At 39.4% G+C, this 25,609-nt stretch overlaps 1 protein-coding gene across 1 annotated transcript in view; it reads left to right on the top strand.

The window, feature by feature from the left end:
- CNTNAP2 (contactin associated protein 2) overlaps positions 1–25,609 on the top strand; it is a 1,021,678-nt gene that overhangs the window by 974,963 nt on the left and 21,106 nt on the right. Inside the window, exon 22 of the mRNA XM_039378395.1 lies at positions 20,578–20,808. Within this exon, the coding sequence (XP_039234329.1) occupies positions 20,578–20,808 (231 nt within the window). The remainder of the gene's footprint in view (positions 1–20,577; positions 20,809–25,609) is intronic.

Genomic DNA, 25,609 nt, shown 5'->3' with positions numbered 1-25,609 from the left:
CCCTAGAGCTGCACTCAGAGAGGGACCTTCACCAAAGACTGTGTGCAACAAAGGCGTCATGAACGGAATGACCACCAGGCTAGCAGTCCCCCTAAACAGAGTGGAAGAATTGACGCTTTGGCAGGAATAACTATGTGGAATGCATATCCTGAGATCTTCAAAGTGAAATATATACAAAAGGTCTTCCAGGTGTTTTTGCTGGCACTAAGCGCCTCCTTTCTGGAGGACAAAAGAGTCACCTCCTTCACTTATGGCCTTGTCCTTCAACAACATAATAGCTTTTATACTTATAGTGTTCGTTTCCTAACATGCAGAGGAAGAGCAGAAGTGACACAAACTCTTTCTACAATTGTCCTATAACTATTTGCATTTATTTGAGAGGGTGTAGAGCAATCTTACACTTCCAGCTGATATGAAGGAATGAAAGCACACATACCCCTCTCTTGCCATTATAGCAATGAACTGATTTATCACAGTCTCTGGGCCTCCTGTGCCATAGTCATTATGCCGACCTTATTGTCCAGATGTTTACTCTTGAAACAGGAAAAGGAGACTGTTACTTTTCCCTGTTTGCTGAACTTTAAGTTACAGTTCCTTCAGTGACTAACACACATAATCGAGTGAGTGTTTAAGACGTATTTTTCATGTTGATGACTAGCTTAATCCCTAAAATTTAGAACCAGGTTTGAGAGCAGGCCTAGAGGGGTGAGTAACATCCATCTGGTTCCATATTTCAGTGATGAAGTTCTTTGAAGATCTGAAAAAATGTACTGGAAAACCTCCGTTTAAAATGTTTTAGCTAAATCACAATCCCATTATATATTTTTTAGAATGCCACAGGTTGTAAGTCAGAAAGTTCCTTTCATAGTTTTTTCCCTACTATCAAGTATGTCTAATTTGCTACTGAAACTGTCTTCAGTATGCTCAGAGCAATATCATTTGGCCACATGTTTCAGTATATTCACACTCACCCCCTCATCCACAAAATTAGCCTTCAACCTACAGTTCTTGCCTTTGGAACAATCATGTGCAGAAAAAGAAAAAAATCAGTGACAGTTTGCTCAAGATTTCCAGGAGAGCACAGCCATTTCCCTTATGGCTTCCAAAAGGAATCTCCCTGAATCTAATTTTATTATTTAGGATCACCTCTCTTAACACAAATTCAATTGCCATATTAAGACTATATTTGCTAAGATGATTTACAGTGTTTAAAATAATTGTTTAATTTATGAAACAATTTCTGGAGGCATATGCCACATGTGATGCAGAAAGATGTTTTCCTTAAAAATGTTTTCCAATGTCTTTTGTGTCTTTTTTCCTCATACCCAGACTATCTACCCACAAAGTAAAAAGAAATATTGTGTTACTCAATCACCACATGGTCCTAGAGTAAAAATGATTAATTGTCCATGGGGCTGCAGACCTCAGAAAATATGCTTCCCAGGGAAGCCTAAAGCACAGAAACGCAAGGACACCCCAGCTGCTTGATTGCCCTTTGTAAGAGCTTCACCTAGGTTGCAGTAAGCTTTGAATAAGCCTTGTTACACTACTGAAAACTACTTTTTTGCAATCAGATAGCATGGTAGTAAATATGGTATTCATCTCTATTAAATATCCTGAGACTGCTCCTTATTTGTCAGCCAAGGACAGACTGAGACTTTCAACTCAGTATGCTATGCTATAACTTGGTGTTTTAACTTAATGGTAAAGCATTACTGTCTGTTTTCATTCTGTAGAGTGAAAATAGATAATATTTTTGTTTTTTCCTTATCGCAAAAGAGAATGGCTTAAGCTTAAATCTCAGGTATGGTATTGAGCCCAGTATTAGTTGGGCTTGCTGTGTAGCTTTTCTGTTGTCAGTTTTAACAGATCTCCTTATTTTTTCTAGCTTTCTATAGCTGTAAGAGCAAATAATAATGACAATACTCTTGGGATTTCAGTCAATGTTTTTCTTTTATTAAATAATAGTAAATGTGCTAACTGAACATTCTTATCCCCATTTAGAGTCGACCAGTTCAAGTGACTTGTCTTGCCTCAAACTACTTGATCATTTGGCAGTTGAAAAAAACAATTCCAGCTCTGGTAGGCAGATGGCACTGACTATTTTTGGTACTGGATGGAGCTAGAAGGAGCAACCTGGAGGTGTCTTCAGAAGGACACCTTAAAAGTGAAGCCAATGGGGCCTTTGTCCTTTGGCATCAGTTGAACTTGCATTCAGCATAAAGGAGTGTGATTGCAGAACTTTTCAGGACGAGGGAGGGCTCTATAAGCATTCCTCTGCAGATGTCTTTTAATCATGTTTTCATAAATAGTTGAGGCATCTTACCTCAGGCATGGCACATGGAATAGTAGAAAATTTGCACACATTTTCCTCAACTCCAACCAAGCAAGCAATAAACATTCATGTAATGAGCTAGCTAGAGAGAGGCATTGATGTTCCAGTAACATCAAAGAGGTGCCAAAAATAATACCGAAAGCAAGGTCATATTGCTCACAATCAAATCCTTGATGGAAAAGCTGAACATGCGTCTGGAACTGAAAGACAACATCAGGTGATTACAGGGTACTCATCATTTAATAATGACAGGAGCATTTAGTGAAATGGCTAAGCACTTGTGGTGAGTCCCAAAAATAATTCCACTCCCTTCAATTAGAGCAGCCATCAGTTTAAATATAGATTTCAGAGGGAGTGAGAGGGAACCTAGCTAGATAGCACCAGAAAACTCTAAGGCTTGTACTGAAGCACGACTTAAAACTGTGCAAATTGGAACAGGAACTGTAATATAACACAATGTACCTCCTCAGGTCACTTCTTCCAACCATTAGCCTGCTATACCTCTAAAAACTGCTGACAGACGCTTCTTGATATGCCTTTCTTGGCTCAAAGAGCTCTGTAGCTCTTTGTACCTTCTTAGGTAGCTTCTAATCTTCTAATCTTCTAAGCTTATGATCCATGACTTACTTCCGCTAAGCACATGCTTTATTGATATTGTGGATTCTAATTTCATTGATTCAACATTGACATGAAGACACATGCACCTTTCTAAAATACAGTTATATAGTTTGACCAAACTTGTACTCGAAGTCTGAAATTTAAAATTTATTTAAGGAAACATTTTTAGCTATTAATTTATTTGAAGATTTCATGTGTTTACTTACTCATTCTTTCATTTATTTGTTACTTATAGATTTCTACAATGTTACTTCCACTGCTTTTATGAAAAGTGGTATCAGGCTATTTATCCAATAGTTAATCACATGATTTTTTTAACCAATTTTTAATTTTTTTGAAAGGACCTAAGAAACCTTCAAGTCTTCTGTAACTCCAGCACTTAAAGATCTATGGAATGCTGTAGGTAGACCAAACTCTTCAATTTAAACCCAGGAGTTCTTAGAGAACACTAACTTATAGGTTCATATAAGCATAGAATATGAAATCATAGAATGGCCTGGATTAGAAGGGATCTTAAAGGTCATCTAGTTCCAACCCCCCTGCCATGAACAGAGACTCCTTCCACTAGACCAGGTTGGTCAAAGCCTCATCCAACCTGGCCTTGAACACTGCCAGGGATGGGGCATCAAAAACTTCTCCGGACAACTGGTTCCAGTGCCTCACCACCTTCACAGTAAAGAATTTCTTTCTATTATCTAATCTAAACCTACACTCTTTCAGTTTGAAGCCATTCCCCCCTGTTCTGTCACTACATGCTCTTGTAAAAAGTCCCTCTCCATCATTCTTGTACGCTCTCTTCAAGTACTGGAAGACTGCAATTAGGTCACGCCAAAGCCTTCTCTTTTCCAGGCTGAACAAACCCCATTCACTCAGCCTTTCCCCATAGGAGAGTTGTTCCACCCCTCTAATCATCTTGGTAGACCTCCTCTGGACTCCATCCAATAGGTCAATGTCCTTCCTATGTTGGGAACCCCAGAGCTAGACACAGTGCTCCAGGTGGGATCTCATGAAAACAGATAAGAGAGGGAGAATCACCTCTCTCAATATGCTGGCCACACTGCTATTGATGCAACCCAAGACACACTTGGTTTTCTGGCCTGTGAGCACACATTGCTGGCTCACATCCAGTCTGTGATCCATCAGCACCCCCAGGTTCTTCTGGGCAGGGCTGCTCTCTATCTGTTTATCCCCCAGCCTATATTGATACCAAGGGTTGCCCTGACCCAGGTGCAGCACTTTGAATTTGTTCTTGTTAAACCTCATGGGATTCCCACAGGTCCACTTCTTGAGCTTGTCCAGGTCCCTCTGGACTGCATCCCATCCTTCAGGTGTTAACTGCACCACTCTGCTTGGTGTCATCTGCAAATTTGCTGAGGATGCACTTGATCCTTTCATCTATATCATTAATGAAGATATTAAATAACACTGGTCCCAGTACTGAACCCTGATGTAGGGGTTTGATTTTATTTGTCATTTTTGCCTGGTTAAAAGGAATTGTCACATCCTCGTATGATACAAGCATAAAGTGTGGAACCTTGTTCTTTGAGATACAAACTATTTTTAAACATCCACTTCCATCCATGGATTTCTTCCTTTCTCTCCTCCCTCTTGCTGCTGTTCATTATCTCCCTCAGCTTTGACCAGAGAGGCTTTTTATAGCACATACATCACATATTGAACATAATCAGGTTGGTCCCTAGGCAACCACCATCTTCCAGGCCAGTGATAAAGTCCTCTTTACTCTTCTTAATGAAGTCCAAACTAATTACCTTATGTCATAGTCAGTAAAATTTTTAGAAAAAAAATTCAATAATCTAATGATGCTTTACTACTGGTTGCATGAGATCCCAGCACAATCATCCAAAATTGAAGTTTCTAGGAAATGAGAATGACGGCATTTCTTCCAAACACAGCAGACATGTCTATCATCCCCTTTTCATGAACTTTATTAGCATACATGTTGGGACACCCATATTTAAGATCATGCTGGTTTAAGTTATTCACCAACAGAAATCTGCCAGTGACATGTTCCTTCCCTACCAAGCTGTCCCCAGCATTCTGTAATTAACATTCCTGTCACGCAAATTGTCTCTCAAGAATGTAATTATAAGTGAGAATTTTTCATTCCCTTTGTTTATATCTCAGATTCAGAGCTTATGAATACAAGTAATTAAAAATTGATTCTGGCATGGTCTTTTTCTACTAAATTATTATTTTATACTTCCAAGAGGTGGAATAAATTCCCTGCACTGAGTTCTGTTCCTCTGCAGCTAAACTGCTTCCAGTACTTGGGTCAGCTCATTTAAATGTGGTCTGAGTATCTCTAAATTGCAGATTGTCATGCTGAGAGACCTTTCAGCTCTCTGCTAAGCTCTGAGTGCCTTCACTACTTCAGGTTGAACTACTGCTCACAAAAATTGCATATTGTCTCTACTAGAATTACTACAAACAACCATTCACCAGTTAAAGATTCCTCATTTACTGATTTTTTTTTTCCATTATAAAAATGAGCAGGTCCATGTGTTACTTGTGAGGACTAGGGAAGCTCTCTGTGAGTTTTCTATGTTAAATATTAAAACAGACCAGGACATCATGTGCCTGTACAGAACAGGATCCAGTTTTGTTACATAAAACCTGACTTGGTTCAGAACAACCATAATAATGGAACTCAGTAGAATTACAATGGAACTGGTTTACAGGTCTCAAATTGCCTTCTCCAAGAAATACAACGATTGTATGTACAGTCAATGCCAATTTTGTTCAATAAATCCTCCATTTTACATTCTTAAAAAGCCCTTCAGTCAAGCATTTACTGCTGCTTCTGCTGTCTCTCAGAAAAGATCAGCCATGCTGAGTTTCTAGTCAGGAGGCAAGCAACCCATAATTTTAAATATATGGCCTTGCTATGGTCATTCAGAGAGGAAAGTACCTGCTGGTGCATGTGGTGGTGTTAATGAAATGTTATGGCAAATACTCTTGAAGATATATCCTTACTTACACAGCACAAATAAGAAGGGATGGGACCAGACCAAACTGAAGAGGCTCCTTTAAATGCAAACGCTTATAAATCATAATTCACACTTTAAAGTGTATTTTTGATGAGTGTTCCCCTTTTAACACACAGAAAAACATAGAACCAAAAAACCCACTAAGAATATGTAAGCAGTACTGTACTTCTGAAAATAAGAAGAGGAGAAACTACTGCTTTTCTTCTGGAATATATCTATAAAATATTCTGTCTAAACTATTGCAGAGATGCTAACTCTGGTCATTTCTCTAGTAGTAAGAATTGAATGATTCAGCAGTGACTTTGTGAAAGTTTTGCTGTTCTGCACAATACAGAAATGTCCAGGACAGGGATGGGATGCTGAAACTGTGAGTTAAATTGGTGTGGCTGTGATACTGTTCTAGCTGAATAAGGGTCTTAGATTAGCTTCTTCTGATGAATACTATTATCTCTTGTTTGACTTCTGGAGTGACAGCTTGCAGGTTTTGTGATCTGAGACTCTGGTCCTACATTTCCTCCATCCTGGTTCCTCCAAGATCAGTTATTCCCATTATGGTATACTCCTGGTAAAGTGCTAATTTTTTTTGCTTTACTCACTCACTTCTGGCTCTCATTGGAAAAAAAGCTGAGCAGACCCATATAATGATCTACCCACTGGCCAGTTCATTACATTTTCATTTGCAGTGATACTTTTGGCCTGAGTCAGTGCTGGCAGCCTCCTTCCCCCCAAGCCATGCACCATCTGCATCCACGCTGGGGTTCAAAGCAGAGATGAGCAGCAGACAGCAATTTTCAATCCCAGCCACCCCCAGTGAGCTGCAGCCTATACCACTGTTGACTCTCTCCAAGTTGTATCTGCTTCTTCTGCCTTCTTCCTCTCCCTCCAGCACATTTGGTAGCATGGGTGATGGAGCAGGGATGGGAGAGGAAGGTGGTGGTGAAGCTGGGAGAGGCAGAGAGGGCAAGGAGGCACTTGCTGGTCTGAGGAGCTGAGAGAAGGAAGAGGTGGTCTCATAATCTCTGTTTTAATAGACAGATAATAGATGGATAATAGATCGATAATAGTGGTCTTGTAATCTGTACTAGATGGATAATAGGTGATCTCTGTGTTAATAGAGGGATAATAGATGGATAATAGATGGATAATAAGTGGTCTCATAATCTATGTCAGTAGATGGATTTTAACCCTTTCTTTTTCCAGTGCCTTGTAGGCAGGCTGCAGAGTCTCCCCTCTGTCATCTTAAAAGAGAGCAAGTGAAGTCATCTCAGTAATTTTAACTTTTTTAAACCATTCTATGCAGGTTCTTATTTGGCTTTCCTCACACTTCTATGCGAGTAAATTAAAAGCAAAAATATTTTTTAACTATACCTTTCATAACCTATCAAATACCATAATAACCTTTAGCTACATTTCCCCTGTTCGACATCACCGGTCCTTCATGCTGAGCAGCATCTTCTAGCAAGAAGCCCCGGGACCCCCACACCGCACCCGCTTCCCCCACTACCCCCCGCCCCCGCCCACTCCCCCTGCAGATCCAGTCCGTGTATTCCCACCCGCATCAGTGAGGCCGGGGAGGCTGCGCTCCGCTCCGCTCCGCGTTTTCCGCCCGCTCCGCTCCGCAGCCGTGCCTGGCGGGGCGCTGCTGCCGCCGCTGCCCCGCCGCTCCCGGCTGGGACTCCCGAGAGCGCAGAGGGCAGGGCCGGGATAGACGGCAGGTAGCCTGGATGCCGGGGCTGGAGGGCTGGGGAGGCTCGTCCTGCGGGGCGGGGGGCACGGCAGCCCGGGGTCCTGCGCCGGCTGGGACGCTCCGCGCACTTGGGACACTCGTGCGATGAGGTGGCGCCGGTTCTCAGCCTGGAAGGGGGCGGGAGGGACGCGGTGCCCGCGGCAGCGTGTGCGGGGTGTCCAGGAGCCCGGGCGGGCGAGCCCCTTTGGCCGCCGCCGGCGGGGGAGACGCCGCTCGCCAAGTAGGTGAGCGCATCTCTGGTGCCAGAACAAAGCTGCGAGGCGTGTCCGGGGTGCCCGTCTGGTATTTGGGGTTTCCCGACCTTGTCTTACACATTTTCTCTCTGCGTGGGGCTACGTTTAGTCGGGGGCTGGGGGGAAGAGGAACGGACAGCTCCAAGAGACGAAGAAGGGCAATCTGATTTAGATCATCTTCTGGCGCTGGTGCTGCGATCCACCTGTAAGTTTTTGTTTATTTTTTGTGCGAACTGGTTGTAAAAGAAGTAAGTTAATAAGCAGCCCTGTGTTAGACATACCTGCTGTCTGATTCAGCCGATGTGACACGGAGTGTTCAATCATGTACAAGATTTAAGAAAATTGAGCAAATGGCAGTATTTCTTGTCAGTATAGCATCTTCAACTTAATGTCCTATTTTAATAGAGCAAGCGTAATGAGATGCTAGGATTCTAATATTTTTTATATTTATTTTTATTGCAGCTTGATCAAAGATTTCCTTGTTCCCCCAAAGAAATCCATTAGGTTTGGGATAAGAAACACCCGAAGCTCTGCTTCAGTATTTGGGTGGGATCACTTGTTACAGCTGTTAACAAAGCCATTATACTGCAAATGGCATTGTGCCCTCAGATGTTACTCCAGCATATTATTCCATGTTTGGATGTAATAATAATGTAATAATGATAAAGCATGTTGGTAGTGCACAGTTTGGTTTAGGCCAGCTAGAAGTGTGCAGTTTACACCATCTAATGAGATGCAAAGGTAGTCTCTGAGTCCTTGCTTGTTGTCTGGTCCTGTTCTTCCATCATCACTCCACACACCCAGATCTGTGTCGTTTTGTCAAAATGTCTATTATCATTACCTACTGAATAAGACTGTGGATGAGCAGATCATAGAAATGGAAAAAAATATGCACACTGAGGACTGGTATGTAATATTCTGTGTCTGATCTGAAAAACAATAAATGTCCAGTTAAGCTATACATATTCCTTACTGTTTCTCATGGAGTGAATTTTGTTGTCTGGCATCAAACCGCACCTATTTCCATCATTTCCAGTGCATTTGTTGAATGAAGGAGCAGTTTTTGGTTTCCAGATCATAGTGTAATGCTTTTACATTTCATTTTTTATCAAATCATAATTTCCACTGCTTAAGGGTGGAGAGCGTCTTCTGCTGAGCTTTAATACTCTAACTAAAGTGCATTAAGGTTTCTTTTAAACAAAAGACTGAAAGCTCTCTTCTTAGGTGATGTAGTTGGTCCACCCAAATTTTGAAACAATACAGTCCTATGATGGAGGAGGTGTGCAGTGGTTTCCACAACACAAAAAGTTGAGACACATGATTACCTTTGCCAGTCTGTAGCCTTAAAATGAGCTGTAGAAGGTTATTTGTCCCAGACGTAGTAGTTCAGCACTGGAACTCACTGTGTGGGATGCTGTGAAGGTCAGCAGCATTAATGGTTTCCAAAAAGACTGGACACATCCATAGGAGACAGTTCTACTGGTAGCTAAATATAAAAGGTAAGATGTAACCTTTGTCTGAGAAAGGTTTAAAGCCCATGTTTATGGGAGGCTGAAAAGGTGTTCTGGGAGAGGATCATTTTGCATGCTCCATGCTGTTACAGTACTTGTGAATAAGCTACTATCAGTCACTTTTTTTTTCTAAGAGAGAACAATGAATTAGATAAGTCATTGATCTATCTAATGTGGCTATTAAATTTTTATGATAATTTGACATTGTGCATCAAATAGCAAATACTTTGCAGAAGTGAATTTATTATACATAAGCATGTTCCAGCAGAGGAAATACAAAAGTGTATTTCATACTTGGAACAAAGAAAAGAAGCAAAAGCTATTTGTGGATCAACCCCATCACTGACTTTGAGACATAATAGAGACTGTTCAAATATAAATTGCTCAGCTTCAAATTGTGAAGCATACAATACTGGAAAAAAAAAAACCAACTATAAAAGAAATTGCTTCTAAGAAATTAAATTGATTCTTTTTCCCTGCACCGTCCTGCAGTATTTTTCCGACTGTTAAAATAGACAACACCAACGGCTAAGTTGGTGTTGTCTATACAAAAAGTGAATGTTTTGATCTGAGAAAAATTAAATACCAACTGAAGAAGTAAAGCAGAAGGAAAATATTGGAAGAAAAAATGACCTACTAAGTTACAGCATCTCATTCTTGCTGGCATTTTGCTTTTCATTTACTTGCTATTTTCAGGCTTTTGATAACAGAATTAAAAATGCCACTACTTGGAAAGATCATTGCTTATTCATAATGTGGCAACATGCATATATTCTGAAAAATGCAATTCCAGAGAAACATTCTATTTATATATTACATTGTGTTGAAATCCAACATTGTAGTTGCAAAACCAATGGATTTCTTTGAAATAAATAAGAAAAATGATGTGAAACTGCTGAAGAAGTTTTATCTTTGTGATGCTAACATCCCTAAAAGTGGTTTCTTAACAGATCCTTACCTTTTCAATTATAAAAAAGAACAAAACCCCACAAGTTTTACAAATACATACGGTTACTATAAGGCGTAAGTGGTATATGAATAAAAATAGTATTTTACTGAAAAAATTATTTTCTACTATGAGTTTCTGAATCTAATATGATTCATACTATGAATCTTCTTCAAATGCCTATCTAGTTTTTTTACCATCTCTAAGTAAGACAGTAAGATAGGCAAGGGGGGAGTGAGGCAAGAAAGAGAATTTCAGCCTACCTACTCTTTGATGAGACTGCAGTTTTACTAAGATATTTGAGGCTGGTGATATAGAATGAAAAACGTATTATGACATCATTTACAGGTAGTCATAGAAGAATACCCGTTAAAATGCAAAGGAATGATCAGACTGAAATGATGGTATTTTAATAGAGTTCTAACAAATGCACAATATAATAAAATGCACTGGGCTTTAGCCAGGACACATTACATTTGACTACAGGCTGCAAAAGACTTACTTGGTTATTTATTTACCTTCTGGCCTGAAAAGCATTTGCTGTGTTATGTTGCAGCCAGCTTCCATAAGACATAGAAACACATTTAGGCAAACAATATGAATAAAACTGCATATTTCTTTTGCATAGTAATGCAAAATGTATGTGTTTTATATCCTTTTCTAAGGGTTATGAAGGATGATGTCAAGGTTATTTATCATAACCATAAAGAAGAATGAGCTTATAAATCCTACTGAAATACAGTGTACCAGCTAATTGTGAGGATGTTCTGTCTGTGATAACAGCTTTTTTCCACGTTGATAAAATTATTTAGTTACTCTACCAGTCATTTAAATTTGGGGTTTTGGGGGTTTTTTTAAGAATTTTTGTGTGTATAATTTCTTCTTCTCCTCCATCATCCACTTCTCACTCTCTTTAGAGCTTGTCTGCAGACAAAAAAGTGGATAAAACATTTAATTCTTTGTTGTGGATGAGGCACCTGGTGGTGGCTCTCCTGCTGACCTCGATCCATGATCTAATTGCTCTTACATCATGTCAAAAGGATAGAGGATGGGATAGAAAAAGAAAATTGTTCTTGAAACGACAGTGAAATACTTCTTATACAGTTTTGACTTGAGAACCGCTGATTTCTGCAGCTTGGTGGGTTACATTAGTGTGTGCTGAGCACTTTGCTTCTCAATCAAAAAATTTCCATTAGCTGCCAGGAGGGTTTTCAGTCAAGGTAGGTGGTACGGCCTGAATGAACAATATTAGTGTCCTGTTCTGTCAGCTTGAACTATCATCTGGGTGAATGGCCTTTCTTTTTAACTCTCCCTACATTTGGAATTCCTCCTTTAAACAACAGGCTGAGCTTTTTCTCTCTGGTGGCCAAGGAGAATGATTAGTCATCCAGAGGAAAAATGAAATGGTACACAAATTTATGAAATGACTTTATTAACACTCATAGTTGGTTATAAAGAGTAATTAATGTACAGAGAAGTCTCTCTTTCCACGAAACCAGTGGGAGTTTTGGTCCCACTGGCACAGAGCTGACTGTTGTCTCCCATTGAGGTTCTGCCCCCAGCTGAACACTTCTCAGCAGCCACTCTTGACTGGGAACATTTGAGGACTTCTGCCAAAATCAAGACTTTCAGCTGATATCTGAGTGGTGGGTATCGTTCATTGGCAACAAAGGATCACTAGAAACTTAATATTTCTTCACTTTTTCCCTGATTTTGAATTGTTCTATTACCCTTGGGAATAGAATGTGCCATACAATCTTTTTTTATCCATGCAAATGTGCCATACAATCTGTATCTCCATGAGTGACCTTTCCAAAGTCATTAGAAATTTGTGGAGTGTTTAAAAAAAACTATTTCTTTTCATATCTAAAAGCAATGTCCATACCTTTTTTTAACTTAGATTCTCAGAACACCTTGAGACAGATCTCAACTAGAGGGTTGGGAGGATTCTCTAAGTCCTATTAAGAGAGAGAGACAGAGTTTGGCATGAAATGACTCACTCAAGTTTATACAGCAAGTCAGTAGCAAAATGTGAAAAAATTACTTGTTTCCTTGAAAGAATGGTGTTCACTTTTACTGTTGGCCTTACTTTTGTGGGGTTTATAATGCAATTACTAAGAACCTTGAAATATCGATTAATTCCCTTTTCTTTAAAAGGTAGTGTGAATTTCTTAATAATAATTGTTGTTGGCTATACATAGCATTTTAAAACGAAAGATTCCAGGAAAACGTACATCCAACATAAAATCTTGAACCATTCAGTAATTATTTTATCAGTACAGAAGAGCAGAAAAAAAAATCCAACTTGTTCTCAAACCCTCTTCATTTGTGGCAATGTGAAACCAGGCTACTGTCAAATAACATCTCCATTTCATAGCATTCTTCACAGTGCCTTTTTTGACTGAGGAACTGCAGTCCAGCACTAGTGTTTATTATTCCTGCAATAATGGGACTCTGATAGGAGTGTATTTCATGCCAGTGATTTACTGTCTCCATTACAGCGTGACCCGAAAGCCGTAACTCCTCTGCCAGCGACTGGGTTTTGGAAGTGCTCCAGGGCTGCAACGCAGCTTCCAGGCCAGCTCAGATTCTCTGATCTTGTGTATTTTTCACCTGGTTCAATCATTTTTAGCTTGTGCAGAAAGTATCAGGAATGGCCTTTGTTTGGACAAGTCTAATAAAGCTGCTGCTGCAACTAAAACGTGCACTGAGCTGTTACAGTCTTCATAAGTAATTTTTCTCTTGCTTACACCATGGGTGGAAAGGCCATTTCTGAAGTGTCAGCAAATGAAAGCACCATGTGTTTGCTGTGCAACAGTATCAGTTGGCACTGCTGGGATAATGTTAATTCCTTTGTTTCTGGCACAGTGCTTCATAGACCATAAACAGCATCTTCTCTGTATTTCAGTGGATAATCAATGAGGTTGTCAGCCTAGACATAAACTGTTACACAAAATTATTTCATACAAGCTATAACTAATTATAAAAGGAAACCAGAAATGTTACAACAAGTAACACGAAGCTACAAAGAAAAAGTTAAAATAGGCACAGAAGGACCATGACATATGATAGGGCCACACTGTGAGCAGTGGCTCAGGGCTCTGGAAAACAATCACTTGTAGAAATGTCTTGAGGCATCTGACTTCGGGATCTGATCATGGATCCAGGGTGAAAGGGATGGGCGAGTCCCTCATGATGTACCAAAAGAGGGAGTGGCAGGATGGCTGTCTCAACCCAGTGGGGGCTGGAGGCCACCCCACAGCTTCTCACTATATTTCCTCCATCCCTGCAGGCCCCTGGGAGCTTAAATGTGTGGGAAGGGGACGTGTGGGGAGGCATCTGGATATCACCTGGCCCTTGCAGACCTGTGGACTTAAAGAAACCTGTCTGCTGCATGGGATTTTAGGTTTTGCATGAAGAGTAGTTCGTAGTCATTTGCACATGTGTCTTGTGAAGCTCGGGTGCTCATTTCCAGGGGCACTCACCCATTTTCTTCCCCCAGCACCCCTGCAACGTGTTGTCCATAAATAAGCATCTTGTTCCACTGATAATAGTGTTCAGAAAGGCAGTATGCACTAGCTCATTTTTGAGTAATGGACAAAATAAAATCATGTTGTTTTTCCCTGTTTGTACCACATACTGAATTTTACTTCAGAAACAAGTTAAAAGCCAGGGAAGTTTGAGGGCCATGAAAAGTCTTTACAGTAGCTTAGTTCAGCCCCCATTACACATCTTCAGGTTTTACATTTAGTACAGCTCTTTAAACATAGCTCTGAGAGTCCAGCTTATTTGCTTCATTCAGTGAGTGTTTGGCATATCTGATATCACATGTTATCTACACAGTTGAGTGGTATTAGTATGCTTTTTTTGATATAGAAATTGCTGATCTTAGGACAGAGAAGATATAAACAGCCAGTAAGCAAACAAATTCTTGATCTTCATACTGGAGGATGTTCATCAGAAGACCCAGGTGATGCGTCAGAATGTCATTTTCCCTTTGCCTGGTGTTATCCCTCTTTTGGATGTATAGTAATTGCTTCTGACATGGACTTTTTAGCCCTGTGGCTTTGGTCTAGCAGGTCTATGACACTCCAGATAGGTTCTCCCTATGACTGTGGTTCAAATTAATTAATTTATTCTGTCAGTTTTTTACACCGTGCCAGCTCGCAAGTTTTAGTATGTGCTAGAGTTTGATGTTGCATTGAGGAGCTCATCTAGGCATCAAATAAGTGAAGTAATCTCTGTAGACTGTGAATTCCTGAAATCAATAGCTTCCTTTCAGCAGAGTTTAAACTGCTTTCTATTATGTGGAGCCTGACGCCATAACAGAGAGATGTTTAAGATGATGATTGAGCTGGTCTTTGAGCAGTGGGTAACATAACAAGATATCTTTCTGAGTACAGGGGACAAGGAAGCACATGGTGCTTTATTTCTAAGAGAAAAATCTATTGCTGAGGTTGACCCAAAAGCAATTAGTGGTTCATTTAATTGAATTCGTGAATTCACCTGTGCAGTCTATTAAAATATTATACAGTTTAGGGTCAATTTAATACCACTAGCAGAAGGGTTGTAGAGATTTATAATGGATTACCTTCTGTCTACCCAAGTGGATGTTTGATCTTAAGTGAAATAGCAGAGCATCCTGGTAGTTCAGCCAGAAATACCACCCCATGGGAAAGCTGAACTTTTCCCACTGCTGATGTGGCTACTCTCTTTCCAAAATCATTAAGCTGTTCTATTTCTGAGCATAAATGGGAGCAAATAAACAGGTCATTGTCCTGAATCCAAACAGCTGGATTTTTCACCATTTTCAAAGCAAAACTAAATTGATGTCTTGTGTAAATTGTGTAAAAGTAGTCTTTTCAGTAAATTGAACTGAAAGAGCTTTGGTTCTGCTTCTGAGACTTTACTTTGTTTAAAAGGTATCTTCTGTCACAACCAAAATCATACCAGTATATAGTGCTTTTCTTCTCCCTGCCCCATTGTGGGCTACTTTGGGTAAAGCTTTCCTACTATCAGGAAACAAAGAAGAGCTAGATTTCTTTAAGAGTTACCAAGAGCCTTGCCAAGCTAGAATAAGTACCCTTGACTGTGCCTTATTTCTACTTTGAAGGGCACCACTGGAAAACTCCAAGGGAATTCATAAGAGGATATTTATTACATACATGGTAGTGCATACCCACAAACTGTACTTCAAGTTCTGTTACATTTCCTTCCTAATGGAACATAATTCATAGTAAATAGATATCTGGATCCTCTCTGTATGTGAGGAACACTGTGCAAGGTTCAGAATTTATTATAACCTTTTGTATTGATATGCATTTCAGAGCCCATCGAGAAAAAAAATGCAGAGATCAGCTAGAATAGAGAAGATATTCAGCAAAGATGCTCAGCACACACATTTACTAAAAACGTTTTGTAGGTTTATAAAGATTTGCAGTGGGAATGTTTCCCTCTTTCTTTGTGGCTGACTTCTCTCCCCCTTTCCAAGGTCCATGTATAATACAGTCCAAGGCCATCTTTCCACATGTGGCATGATGATACTGCCATGGCAGAGTACTGTGCTGGATTGCACAGCTTTGTGCTGCAGAGCCTTTTGCACATTCGAAATGTTCTAGGATCTCGACGTGGGGAACTTTACATAAATAGAAAGCATCTCTTCATCTGTCCGAAACCTGCTCAGGGCTATGGGACCAAACACATGATCTGTTTTTCTGCTATATCAGGCTGTCATTTTGTCTTTCTAAGCGATGCTACAAGAATGTATAAAAAATAGATGGTAGAATTAAGTGGAGCTGGACCTCTCCAGCAATGCAATAACTTTTTGTGCTATTAGAAATGCTGTGGTCCTGTAAGCTACTCTATAAATCTTTTACTGATAGGTATGGAAAGTAGAAAAGGGAGAGAAAGAGTAGATAAAAAGCTATATTTGGCAATGTATCTGCTTCTACAAGTAGTTCATCAGATGCATGCTAGCCAGATCAACATGGGTAATAATCTGAATCAAACTGTTTATTTGTTTGTCTTGTAATACTGCTTAGGCAGGAGCCACAGCTCTGCACCTACAGGTAATGTAGTAAGAGCGAAAAGGCTTAAAAACCAGATAACCTAATTACACTGATTAATGTAATTATGTGCTACTTACACATTTGTTACTTATGTACAGGTTTTCCCTCTATACATTTGTTACTTTTCCACAATTTTTCCTTCTATACAATTTATTATTGCTTGTTTTCTTCTAGATTCATAGAATAATCAATTTCAACTTGTTGGGTACTCATTAATGGCGCCTTGTGTCATAAATATGCTTGAAAATAATGTTCTTTACATCTTTTCACCTAGGTGATAAAGAGCTTCTTCTGTAGTAGCACATAATTTTCAGTAGAGATATAGTATTATTTCCATCGGTATGTGGCATGTTTCTGCCACAACCATGGGAAGTAAGCCCTGAAATCAAAATGAGTAACTGAGGATTAAATTCCTGTATCTTTTTACTAATAAAGAAATAACAAAACATAAATAACAAGTAATTGATGTTAAATATATCTCTGGTGAATAACACACAAGATATAGAGCAACATCTGTGAGATTTTTGGTATACTGTGTGCTAGTTATATACATTTTTTAAAATGTTTAAGTAACCTGGATAGGCAATTGCACAGTTCCTGTGTGTATGTTCAGTGTTATCTGCAAGGTATCTGTGCTAGAATGGGTTCATCCGAGTGGTCTCGTAATCATGGTCTTCATCTCAAGTCAGCACGTTATGTGGTCTAGGCAGCAAATGGTTAAAACCAGTTGAAGTAAAAAAGGGCCTATAAGTTGTCTTTTTTGAAGTCTTTCATTACAGAAGTGCTTGAGGGTAAGTTGCCAGCAGGAAATTGCTGCATCAGATCTGAGAGCAATAATATAAATTTTTCTATTAGGTAATAATAATACTATATACTGTAATATTTATATGACTTTGCACTAGCTTATGTGCTGAAAATTAGAACAATGCAAAGTAGTTGCATTGTACATTTCCTTTTTTTAAATAATGTGACTATAATAATCTTTTCTTTTTCTCCCCTCTATGTTATAGGGAGAAAATTGAATTTTAGTCATGAGAAAAAAGACATATTTCATTATGCAATCATTACACTCCCCAGGAACAGGTTTATAGCAGGCTCAAATACACAAGGAGACAAAGTATAATGACCTAACATCAGAGAGTATCAGTGTGTAGAGCCTCGTGGGACATGCATGGGAAAGAACATGTGTACAGTCATAGAAGTCGATCTGTATTGTTTTAGCATTGATGGGATGCAAGCTCGTGGTAAATTTGCATGGGGTCACTTGCACAGCCATTACTTGTGGAATGTTTTAAAAAAAAATGCAGGACTTCAGCAAGGTGCCTTGTTGGGGGGGGGGGTGGTATTTTTTAATTCTTTCAAGATCTAGTATCCGTCAGTTATTTATGGAGTTAAAGAAGGATGGTGCTGAAGCTGCTAAATCTGAAGCTGCTGAAGCACAATCATATTCATGGCTCTTTGTTCCTGTCATTCAGAACTGGTGAGTGGGAGGCTATTAGCTTCTGCATGAAGATCCACAGAATATATAAAAATGTGAATGAAATCACTAAACTGTTAACAACAATGGTTACAGTGTTTAAAGATAAATATGGTCTTGTAATTGTTTCTTAGATTATAAGGATTTTTCAGAATTGCAGCTATTCACTGAATATTCCATGAATACTTTATTGAAGTAAGAGAGTGAACACTGTGGTCAGATAGGAACCTTGTCTGTGATGTGGTCTACAGGTAGCATTCAAATGCATGAACTCTGGCTTTTGTACAGCTTTTCTGCTAACTATGGAAAGTGTGCGTGCATGTGTGAGTTCTTACTATAAAATTTTTGAAGGAGATATTCCTAATGGTTTCGTCAAACTACTTTTTTAAAGGAGAGATGGATGAAAGACATGCATAATGCAATTATTTTAAGTATTTAAGCTGGTCTCTAGCTGAGTCCTGAGGATGTTTCCACTTTGTCACAGGTGACAGTCACTGCTCACTGCCAGCTTGTGAAATGTGGCTATAACATTGATACAGGCTGGATAAGCACTAGTAGAGAAAGGATATTCTCAAACAAGAAAGGAAAGGGAAAATGAGGGGAATAGAAAATCCATTCTTGTATAGCCGATCATATAAGGATCTAATGCAAGTAATTTTCACATTATGCCTCTTAGTTTTTTGCCTTATGCTGGGTGTGGAGGGGACTTAAATGTTGTATGTTTATCATTCTCGTAAGATTGCAAAGACAGAAACAGTATACCTTAGTTCTGTGTGAAAACCGAGAAGCTGTTTTAGTCGTGATCAAGATTTGATCAGTTTCCACCCATTTTCTCCCACTTCACGTTTAATGTGTAAATCCCAAAAATAAAGCGTTTTTGAAATGGCCAGTCTGGTTTGTAGCCTTGAAACTCCTTGTACATATCACTGATGCAGAGCTCTCAGTACTCTTAGGAATATACTGACATGTATATCACGGCAGTTTTTAGGGAACCCCCAGTAAACAGCTCAGACCTCATATAATTGATCCTGGTTTGGTTAGAACTGAACACAGACACTTCCAAAAGATTAGTAATGCATTTTCTAATAATTCTGATTTGATAATTTTTGTAGAAAAATCCAGATGTGCTTTGATTCCCATATCATCCCCAAACCCTTAAAGTACTTTCCACTTTCTCCTCACACCTCTAAGAAGAAGCTTCTCTTTCCTGCCTCTGTTTTCCTTTCTTTCTTTTTTATGACATAATCTTGTTATTTACAGGCTTTTTTTTTTCCAAAAACATAATTTTTTTAAACCTTTATCATCGTTCCTGTCTGAAAATGTTGCTTTTGAAGGGGACTGTTCCCTTTTCTCTGTCCCTGGGATACCATGTTGCTTTGCTCAGCTCAGTACGACTTTTTCCACCAACTTCAAGGGACAGGCATTAACCTGCCAACCCCAGGAAAGGTGGTTGGAAGTGTCTTGGTGGCTCTGGAGCAATAGACCCTGGTACAGCACAAACACGATGTTTCCATGTGTCCTTTTCATTCATTCTCTTGCTACCATACAAGAAAGGAAGCCAAATTCCCCACTGCCATGTAAATAGGATATTAGACACTGCAGAGAGGCTTTGAAATGTTAATATCCCTCTAATGCAGACGGCTGACAGAGAGTAACAGTTTTGTTTAGTTTGTGACTCAGGCTGTTGCAACAGGTCCTGGCAGAATTAAAACAGCTGGGAGCAAGCCTGCAGGTTGCTGGATAGTATATGTGTCACATTTTGCATGATTTTGGGGTTATCTTAACTGGTGTTTTAGATGGGATAAAACTACCTGGGGAGTGACTTTGAGAGACAGCAGCTGTTCTGAAGAGTGGCAGCGTAGCCCTGTGCTCAGCTCACAGATGCCAGCTGCCAGCTTGTCTGTCAGCCCACAGCAGCCAAGTGACCGACAGCAGGGTCTCAGCTGACATGGCCTTGGTTGCAAAGGCACAGGAGCATAAGTGCTGCCCCTCCCTGGCCTCCAGCAAGGGTGGATGGGCTCCTGCCACTTCTCACTACTGCAGGATACTGGAGGTGGTGGTTTTCCACCCCAGACCAGAGGGACACGTGGTCCTCTGGTGAAGGGATCCTTGGCTCTCTGGTGAAGGGATGCTTAGTACTCAAGAGAAGGGAGACTTGGTCTCCAGGCAAGTAGACAGGAGGGGGACAGGAGTGACCAGGCCCACTGAGAGGAGCTAGAGGGCAACAGGCCAGGGTTAAGGAAGGGGCATCTCTCTCAGCAGCAGCCTCAGCTGGGAGGAGAGACCCCAGCCATGGATGTTCTTCTCCCTTCTCTTCCACCACTTTTCTCAGGAAAAGGATTTTTTTCCCTTCCCTTTTGTTCTTTGATGACTCCTTCACTGACTCCTACATGCCAGCCTTTCATTTTAATGATAGCATAGCAGTGAAACTGAATCACACCAAGGCCTGAAGGTTTCCAGCTTTTATCTATAATGAACTGTGAAGAAAACCTGCCAAGGTATGACATGGTCTCAGTATCCCTGAGAGACAGACTTGGGCACTGCGCTCTGGGAATCTAAGTGTTCAGACCAACTGTGCTTTCAAAAGCAATGAATTGTTTTGATTAATTTTTTTCTCTCTTCAATTTCCCATAGAAATTGGGAAGATTGACCAAGATATATATAAATACAACACCCCAGGGTTCACGGGCTGTCTATCAAGAGTACAGTTCAACCAGATTGCTCCACTCAAAGCAGCTCTGAGACCTACCAACGCCTCCTCTCACGTTCACATCAAAGGAGAACTGGTGGAATCCAACTGCGGGGCATCTCCTCTCACCATCCCACCAATGTCGGCCGCTACTGACCCATGGCACTTAGACTCAGGTAAGCTGGGATTCACATCACATTAACTAAGTGGAGAGTTCAGAGAAGAAATCCATCTGCCTTCCTCTGTAAAGAGAAACAAAACAGAGAGCAAGTGATTGATAGGTTACTGTAGGGCTATAATCACAGTAGGAAATGCAAAGATGGAAAGACAGAGATTTGCCACCACTTCTAAATGCAGTTACAGTATTTTCATTGCCATTTTTTTTCATATTATGCTTTATTTTTCTTTTCTGTAAATCTTAGACTATTTGAATGTTGAGTTTTGACCTAGCTGCTGTGATAGCACTTTCTGTCTAGTATTGGGGGTGTAGTCAGCAAAAGGTTGCAAGTACATATAACTAAGGTACAGTAGCATTTCTTATGTATATTCCTAATAAATGAGTATATTGCAGTCAGCTTCATACCAAAACAGTAAATCTAATTTTAGGCATAAATACATTTATGTAAAGTGCTGATTTGTTTTCTGAAATGTCTGCTTTCCTTAGGCCATATTTAATGGGAAATTCCATTAGTCATGGTGGCATTCATCTTGGGCTGAAAATGCTGGAAAGACAAAACAGTTTGCTGATCCCAGCAACCTCATTCTGCTTTGCAACTGACAGCTCTTGAAAATATATATTGTGCCTAACTTTAGAGAGCTTTTTTTCTCCTCTGATTCTTGAGTGTCAGGTTCCCTTTAGATTTATAGGGTCAGGTGTACATTGATGACTCTTGTATTTTGTCCTCATTCTGATTTCACTTGTAAAGTGTAAATTAGAACCTATTTGGGCAAAGCTGATGGGTTTGCAGTGGTATAAAATTAAAATTCTAGAGGAAAAACTTGGTCCATAATGATTTTGATACCGATTAGTCTTTGCCTATTGTGTTTGGGGATGCATCCATGTGCCAGTTTTTATAGGAGAGTGGGCAGGTATATATGTCTTTCTCAGAAGTATGTATCAAGGCCATACCTTTGGGGTTTGTTTTTCTGTGATTTTTCTGGGGATTTTGGTTGAGGTCTTTTTTCTTGTAATGTTGAGGAACTCCTTGCAGCACATCCTTTCAACTCTTTTTCAGTAGAGAAATTGGGCAGGGGTTTGTAAGAAGAAACAGACATTCCAAAGCTGAGGCTCCCAAACACTGACACAAGCAGTATCATGCTCTAAAACCTATCATTCCCACCTTGCTGCCATGCCATGCCATTGTAAGATTTCAGTATGCCTCTTCTCCATTTATAACATGCTATTTTTTACTTTTATTTTTTTAATCACAAATTAGTAGTCCCTTTTTTTTCTGAAATTATTAGATCAATTTTTACCCAAAGGTTATGAAGTGTGCTGCTCTTTCTATAAAAGCATATTTCTGAAGGATTCCTCACTGGATCATGTCTTTAAAAAGTATGCCATAAACTTCTTGAGGACGTACTGCTGCTGTGAATCTTGTGCATGCAATGGGTTTTGGTTGTTAATTTTTGTTCGTTGCTTTTCCTTACACTTCTTTTGACTGCAAGCTAGTAAAAGACAATGGTGAGGTTTATTCACGATATTTACGCTGTTCCTAATAGTTCCTGCAGTTCAAAGAAGAAGTTCCTGTTTGTCCTTGCCACATGCTATTATGCTTGACCTTATGTTGGCTCAGTTTTGTCTTGTGAACTTTGTCGACCTGACAGGTTACGATTTATAGTTTTTCTTCTGGATTAATTGTAGTACTCAATCACAGAGACAGCATGAAGGATATCAGGGGCCATATAGCGTGCCATTACGTTGGCTCAATCTGTCTGTTAACTTCTGCCGGTAAAAAATAAGTCTCATTGCCACAGCCAGACTTAACTGTTTCAAGTCGTGGGCAGACAGAGTCCAAGTGACCCAGCTTCATTTTTGGTGATGATTAGCTTTAGTAAGACCGTGACCTAGGACCCCTCCTTTTTTCCTCTCCAGTGATCCACAGCAGTAGAGAGAAAAGATTATATTACTTCAAAGACTTCTAGTGAGGAACACTAGAAGAAAGCAACAATATCAGGTGAGGTACGGTAGGCAGAAATTTCACAGCAAGGGAGTGATGTTTCACTGGTTCAGGAGTGAGAGGATATTCAGGTGTTGGTGAGCAACACCTGACTTTCACTCTGAGTAACATTTCCATTATACAAAGAGGAGATATCACAGCAACTCATTTATCAGTATCAGTAAGAACAACTCGGTCTTTGTAAAAGTATATGTGGTGGTCTGACATAGCTAGTTCTGTTTTAGTCACAGAAAAAAATATATACTGTAGACTGTGTAACTTGAGTCATCAAAGTCATAACATGTAAGTCGTCAAAATGGTCTTGATGAAATGAAAACGTTCGGGCTTAGTGTGACTTTGCATTAGTAAATTGGCAGTTTTCAGTGAGGATTTTTTTTACATTTCTGAAACTCTGATGAAGACTTTCTAACACAAACCATGTCTAGAGAGAAGATGGAAGAATCCAAGTAAGTAGTGGTTCCCATTGGTACCAGAACTGGAATAGTCTCAGTACTCTCAGTGTGAATTTACTCCTTCACTAAACTGGCTGAAGGGACAAAGATAAAAAGCTCTTTTGAAATTCACAAAAACACTTGTAGTGATGCTAAAGCAAAAACCACTCACACTTTGCCACAAAACAATGGTTGCAAAGAACATGGCTTTGAAAGCAGCAGTTACTATGTGAAGGGTTTCTTATTTCAAAAATGCTTTTATCTGTAATTTTTATTGTTATTTTACCTATTTAATTTTAAATAGTTCTTAACAAAACATGAGAGTTGAGGATCGGGGGTTCATAGTGAAAAGCAGAAATCAGGAAAATTTTTGTGGGAAGTATCATATGGTTTAAATCTCATTTAGTGACATACTCTGCACGCATCCTTATTCATACTTTGAGTTAAGCATATGTTTGTAGATTCGCTTCTCAAATACTGTGGAATTGAACTTTGAGGATTGAAAAATGTTGTAGAAGTGGATCAAAGATAAGTGTTTAAATAGAACAGATATCATGGCTAAGCTTCGCGAACAAAGATTTGGAAAGGCTCTATCCACATTTGTTACAGATAGAACAGATATACCAGACAGCAAATGTAATGATCATTTCACCTCTAGACTGCAGTGCTGGGTCAGACCTTGCAGATAATTAGTAGAAGTTAAGCAGGTTCTGCCTGACAAGTGACCTATATGAAATGTTTGCTTTAAGCTCTTTTATGTAGTTACTGCATGGACAACTCCTACTAGCTGCAAAACATTTTGGATGCCCTATCAGAAAGGCTAAAGGGAAAATCATAATGACACACACCAGTCACTTGACAGTTTACCTTTAAAGACTAGATCAGGGATTTATCCATAAGAAACCTTGTTGATTTGCTCCCCAGACAAATGAGCTGTACAGCTTCTCAATTCACTGTCTTGCACTTCCTCTTAGCCTTAAATTCCTATACATTTCACATTTTCAATATTAGTTCTTTTTAAATTTCTTTGTTACTGTAGAAATCCCGCATCCTTCCCTCTCCAGCTCTGGCTGGCACTTTGCCATGCTACTGGGACATTATCTTAAACCATGATCTTGTTCAGCTTGTGAGTACTCTCACAATGCATAGACTTTTCCTGTTGCTATGGTGATCCTTTCTTGGTGGTGATGAAGCGCAGGAATTCAACAAGTCATTCTTTTCTAGAATGTGACTTTCTGGTGATTTAAAAGAAAAATCAATAATCAAATCCAAGCAGATCATCAATACGTTTTTCCTTCCATCAGTATTATCTCAGTTCATGTCAGACAATCCAATTTGCCTTGGTTACAACAAAAGGAGTGTAGAAAAGAGGCTAAAAAGAGCCTGATCACTGAACATATTATTTAAAAATTACATGTCCTGCCTTTACGTATTGTCCAAACCAACCAAATTACCTGTCTGACATACATTTCAAAAGTTATAATTCCATGCTATTAACTATATTAGCATGCACTTTAGTATCTATTATTGTTGCATATGTAAAAAAAAAAGATAATAATCAAGAGTGTTTTAATATCTCTCGGTTCAAATTAGCTAAGATATATGTCACTGATAACTGACACCTTGTTCATTGTAGAGAAGCAAACAAAAGCCCAAACATGATTATTTTTGTCATAAAAAAATTCCGTATCTAAAATGCCTTGTACTTAAAATCAGAACACAAATATTACTGGGGTGACGTTCAGTTTGTGGGTGTTTTAATTCAACATAAATATTCTGAAGTTTACTAGTGAAATTTAACTTCCAAATTTTTCTTATTTATATAAAAAGGATAAAAGAAATCTACTAGATGTGTATACCTCTCCATTTTAGGTAAAACGTACTTCAACTTGTCAAACTACCCAACCTTGAATTTTGTAAAAGCAGGAGATCCCAGAAGAGGCAAGGTACATACAGTAGTTGGCAAACCATGCTTTAGCACCTCTAAGCTGTCATGGCACTATATATCTGCAAGATGCATTTACTCTGAGTATGAATAGAAAGGCATCTAGAGTATTAGAATGGCATCTAGGGTATTTAACATGGGATTTAGTTAAACCTATATTAGCTTCAACATATTACAAATTAAATAGAGCAGGATTAAATGCTACATCTGAAATGTTCTTCCGAGTGGTGTGACTTTTTTCTGACTGTGCATATTTAAACCCTAAATGCTCTTTATTTTTTATAGAAGGTGAAAACTCTTAAGATTCAACAGCTTACTTTGAAACCTATATTGAGCATGTCTGGCAAAAACATTGTAGGAAGACATACACTGCTTTTGTCAAGATTTAAAGAGCTGCTTGCAGGATTCTCTCCCTTTTTGT

This window comes from Pipra filicauda, unplaced genomic scaffold (genome assembly GCF_003945595.2).
Source record: "Pipra filicauda isolate LSUMZ 115617 unplaced genomic scaffold, ASM394559v2 scaffold137_size4652046_pilon, whole genome shotgun sequence".
Taxonomy (NCBI): Eukaryota; Metazoa; Chordata; class Aves; order Passeriformes; family Pipridae; genus Pipra; species Pipra filicauda.
This window is presented reverse-complemented; position numbering and strand designations above follow the sequence as displayed.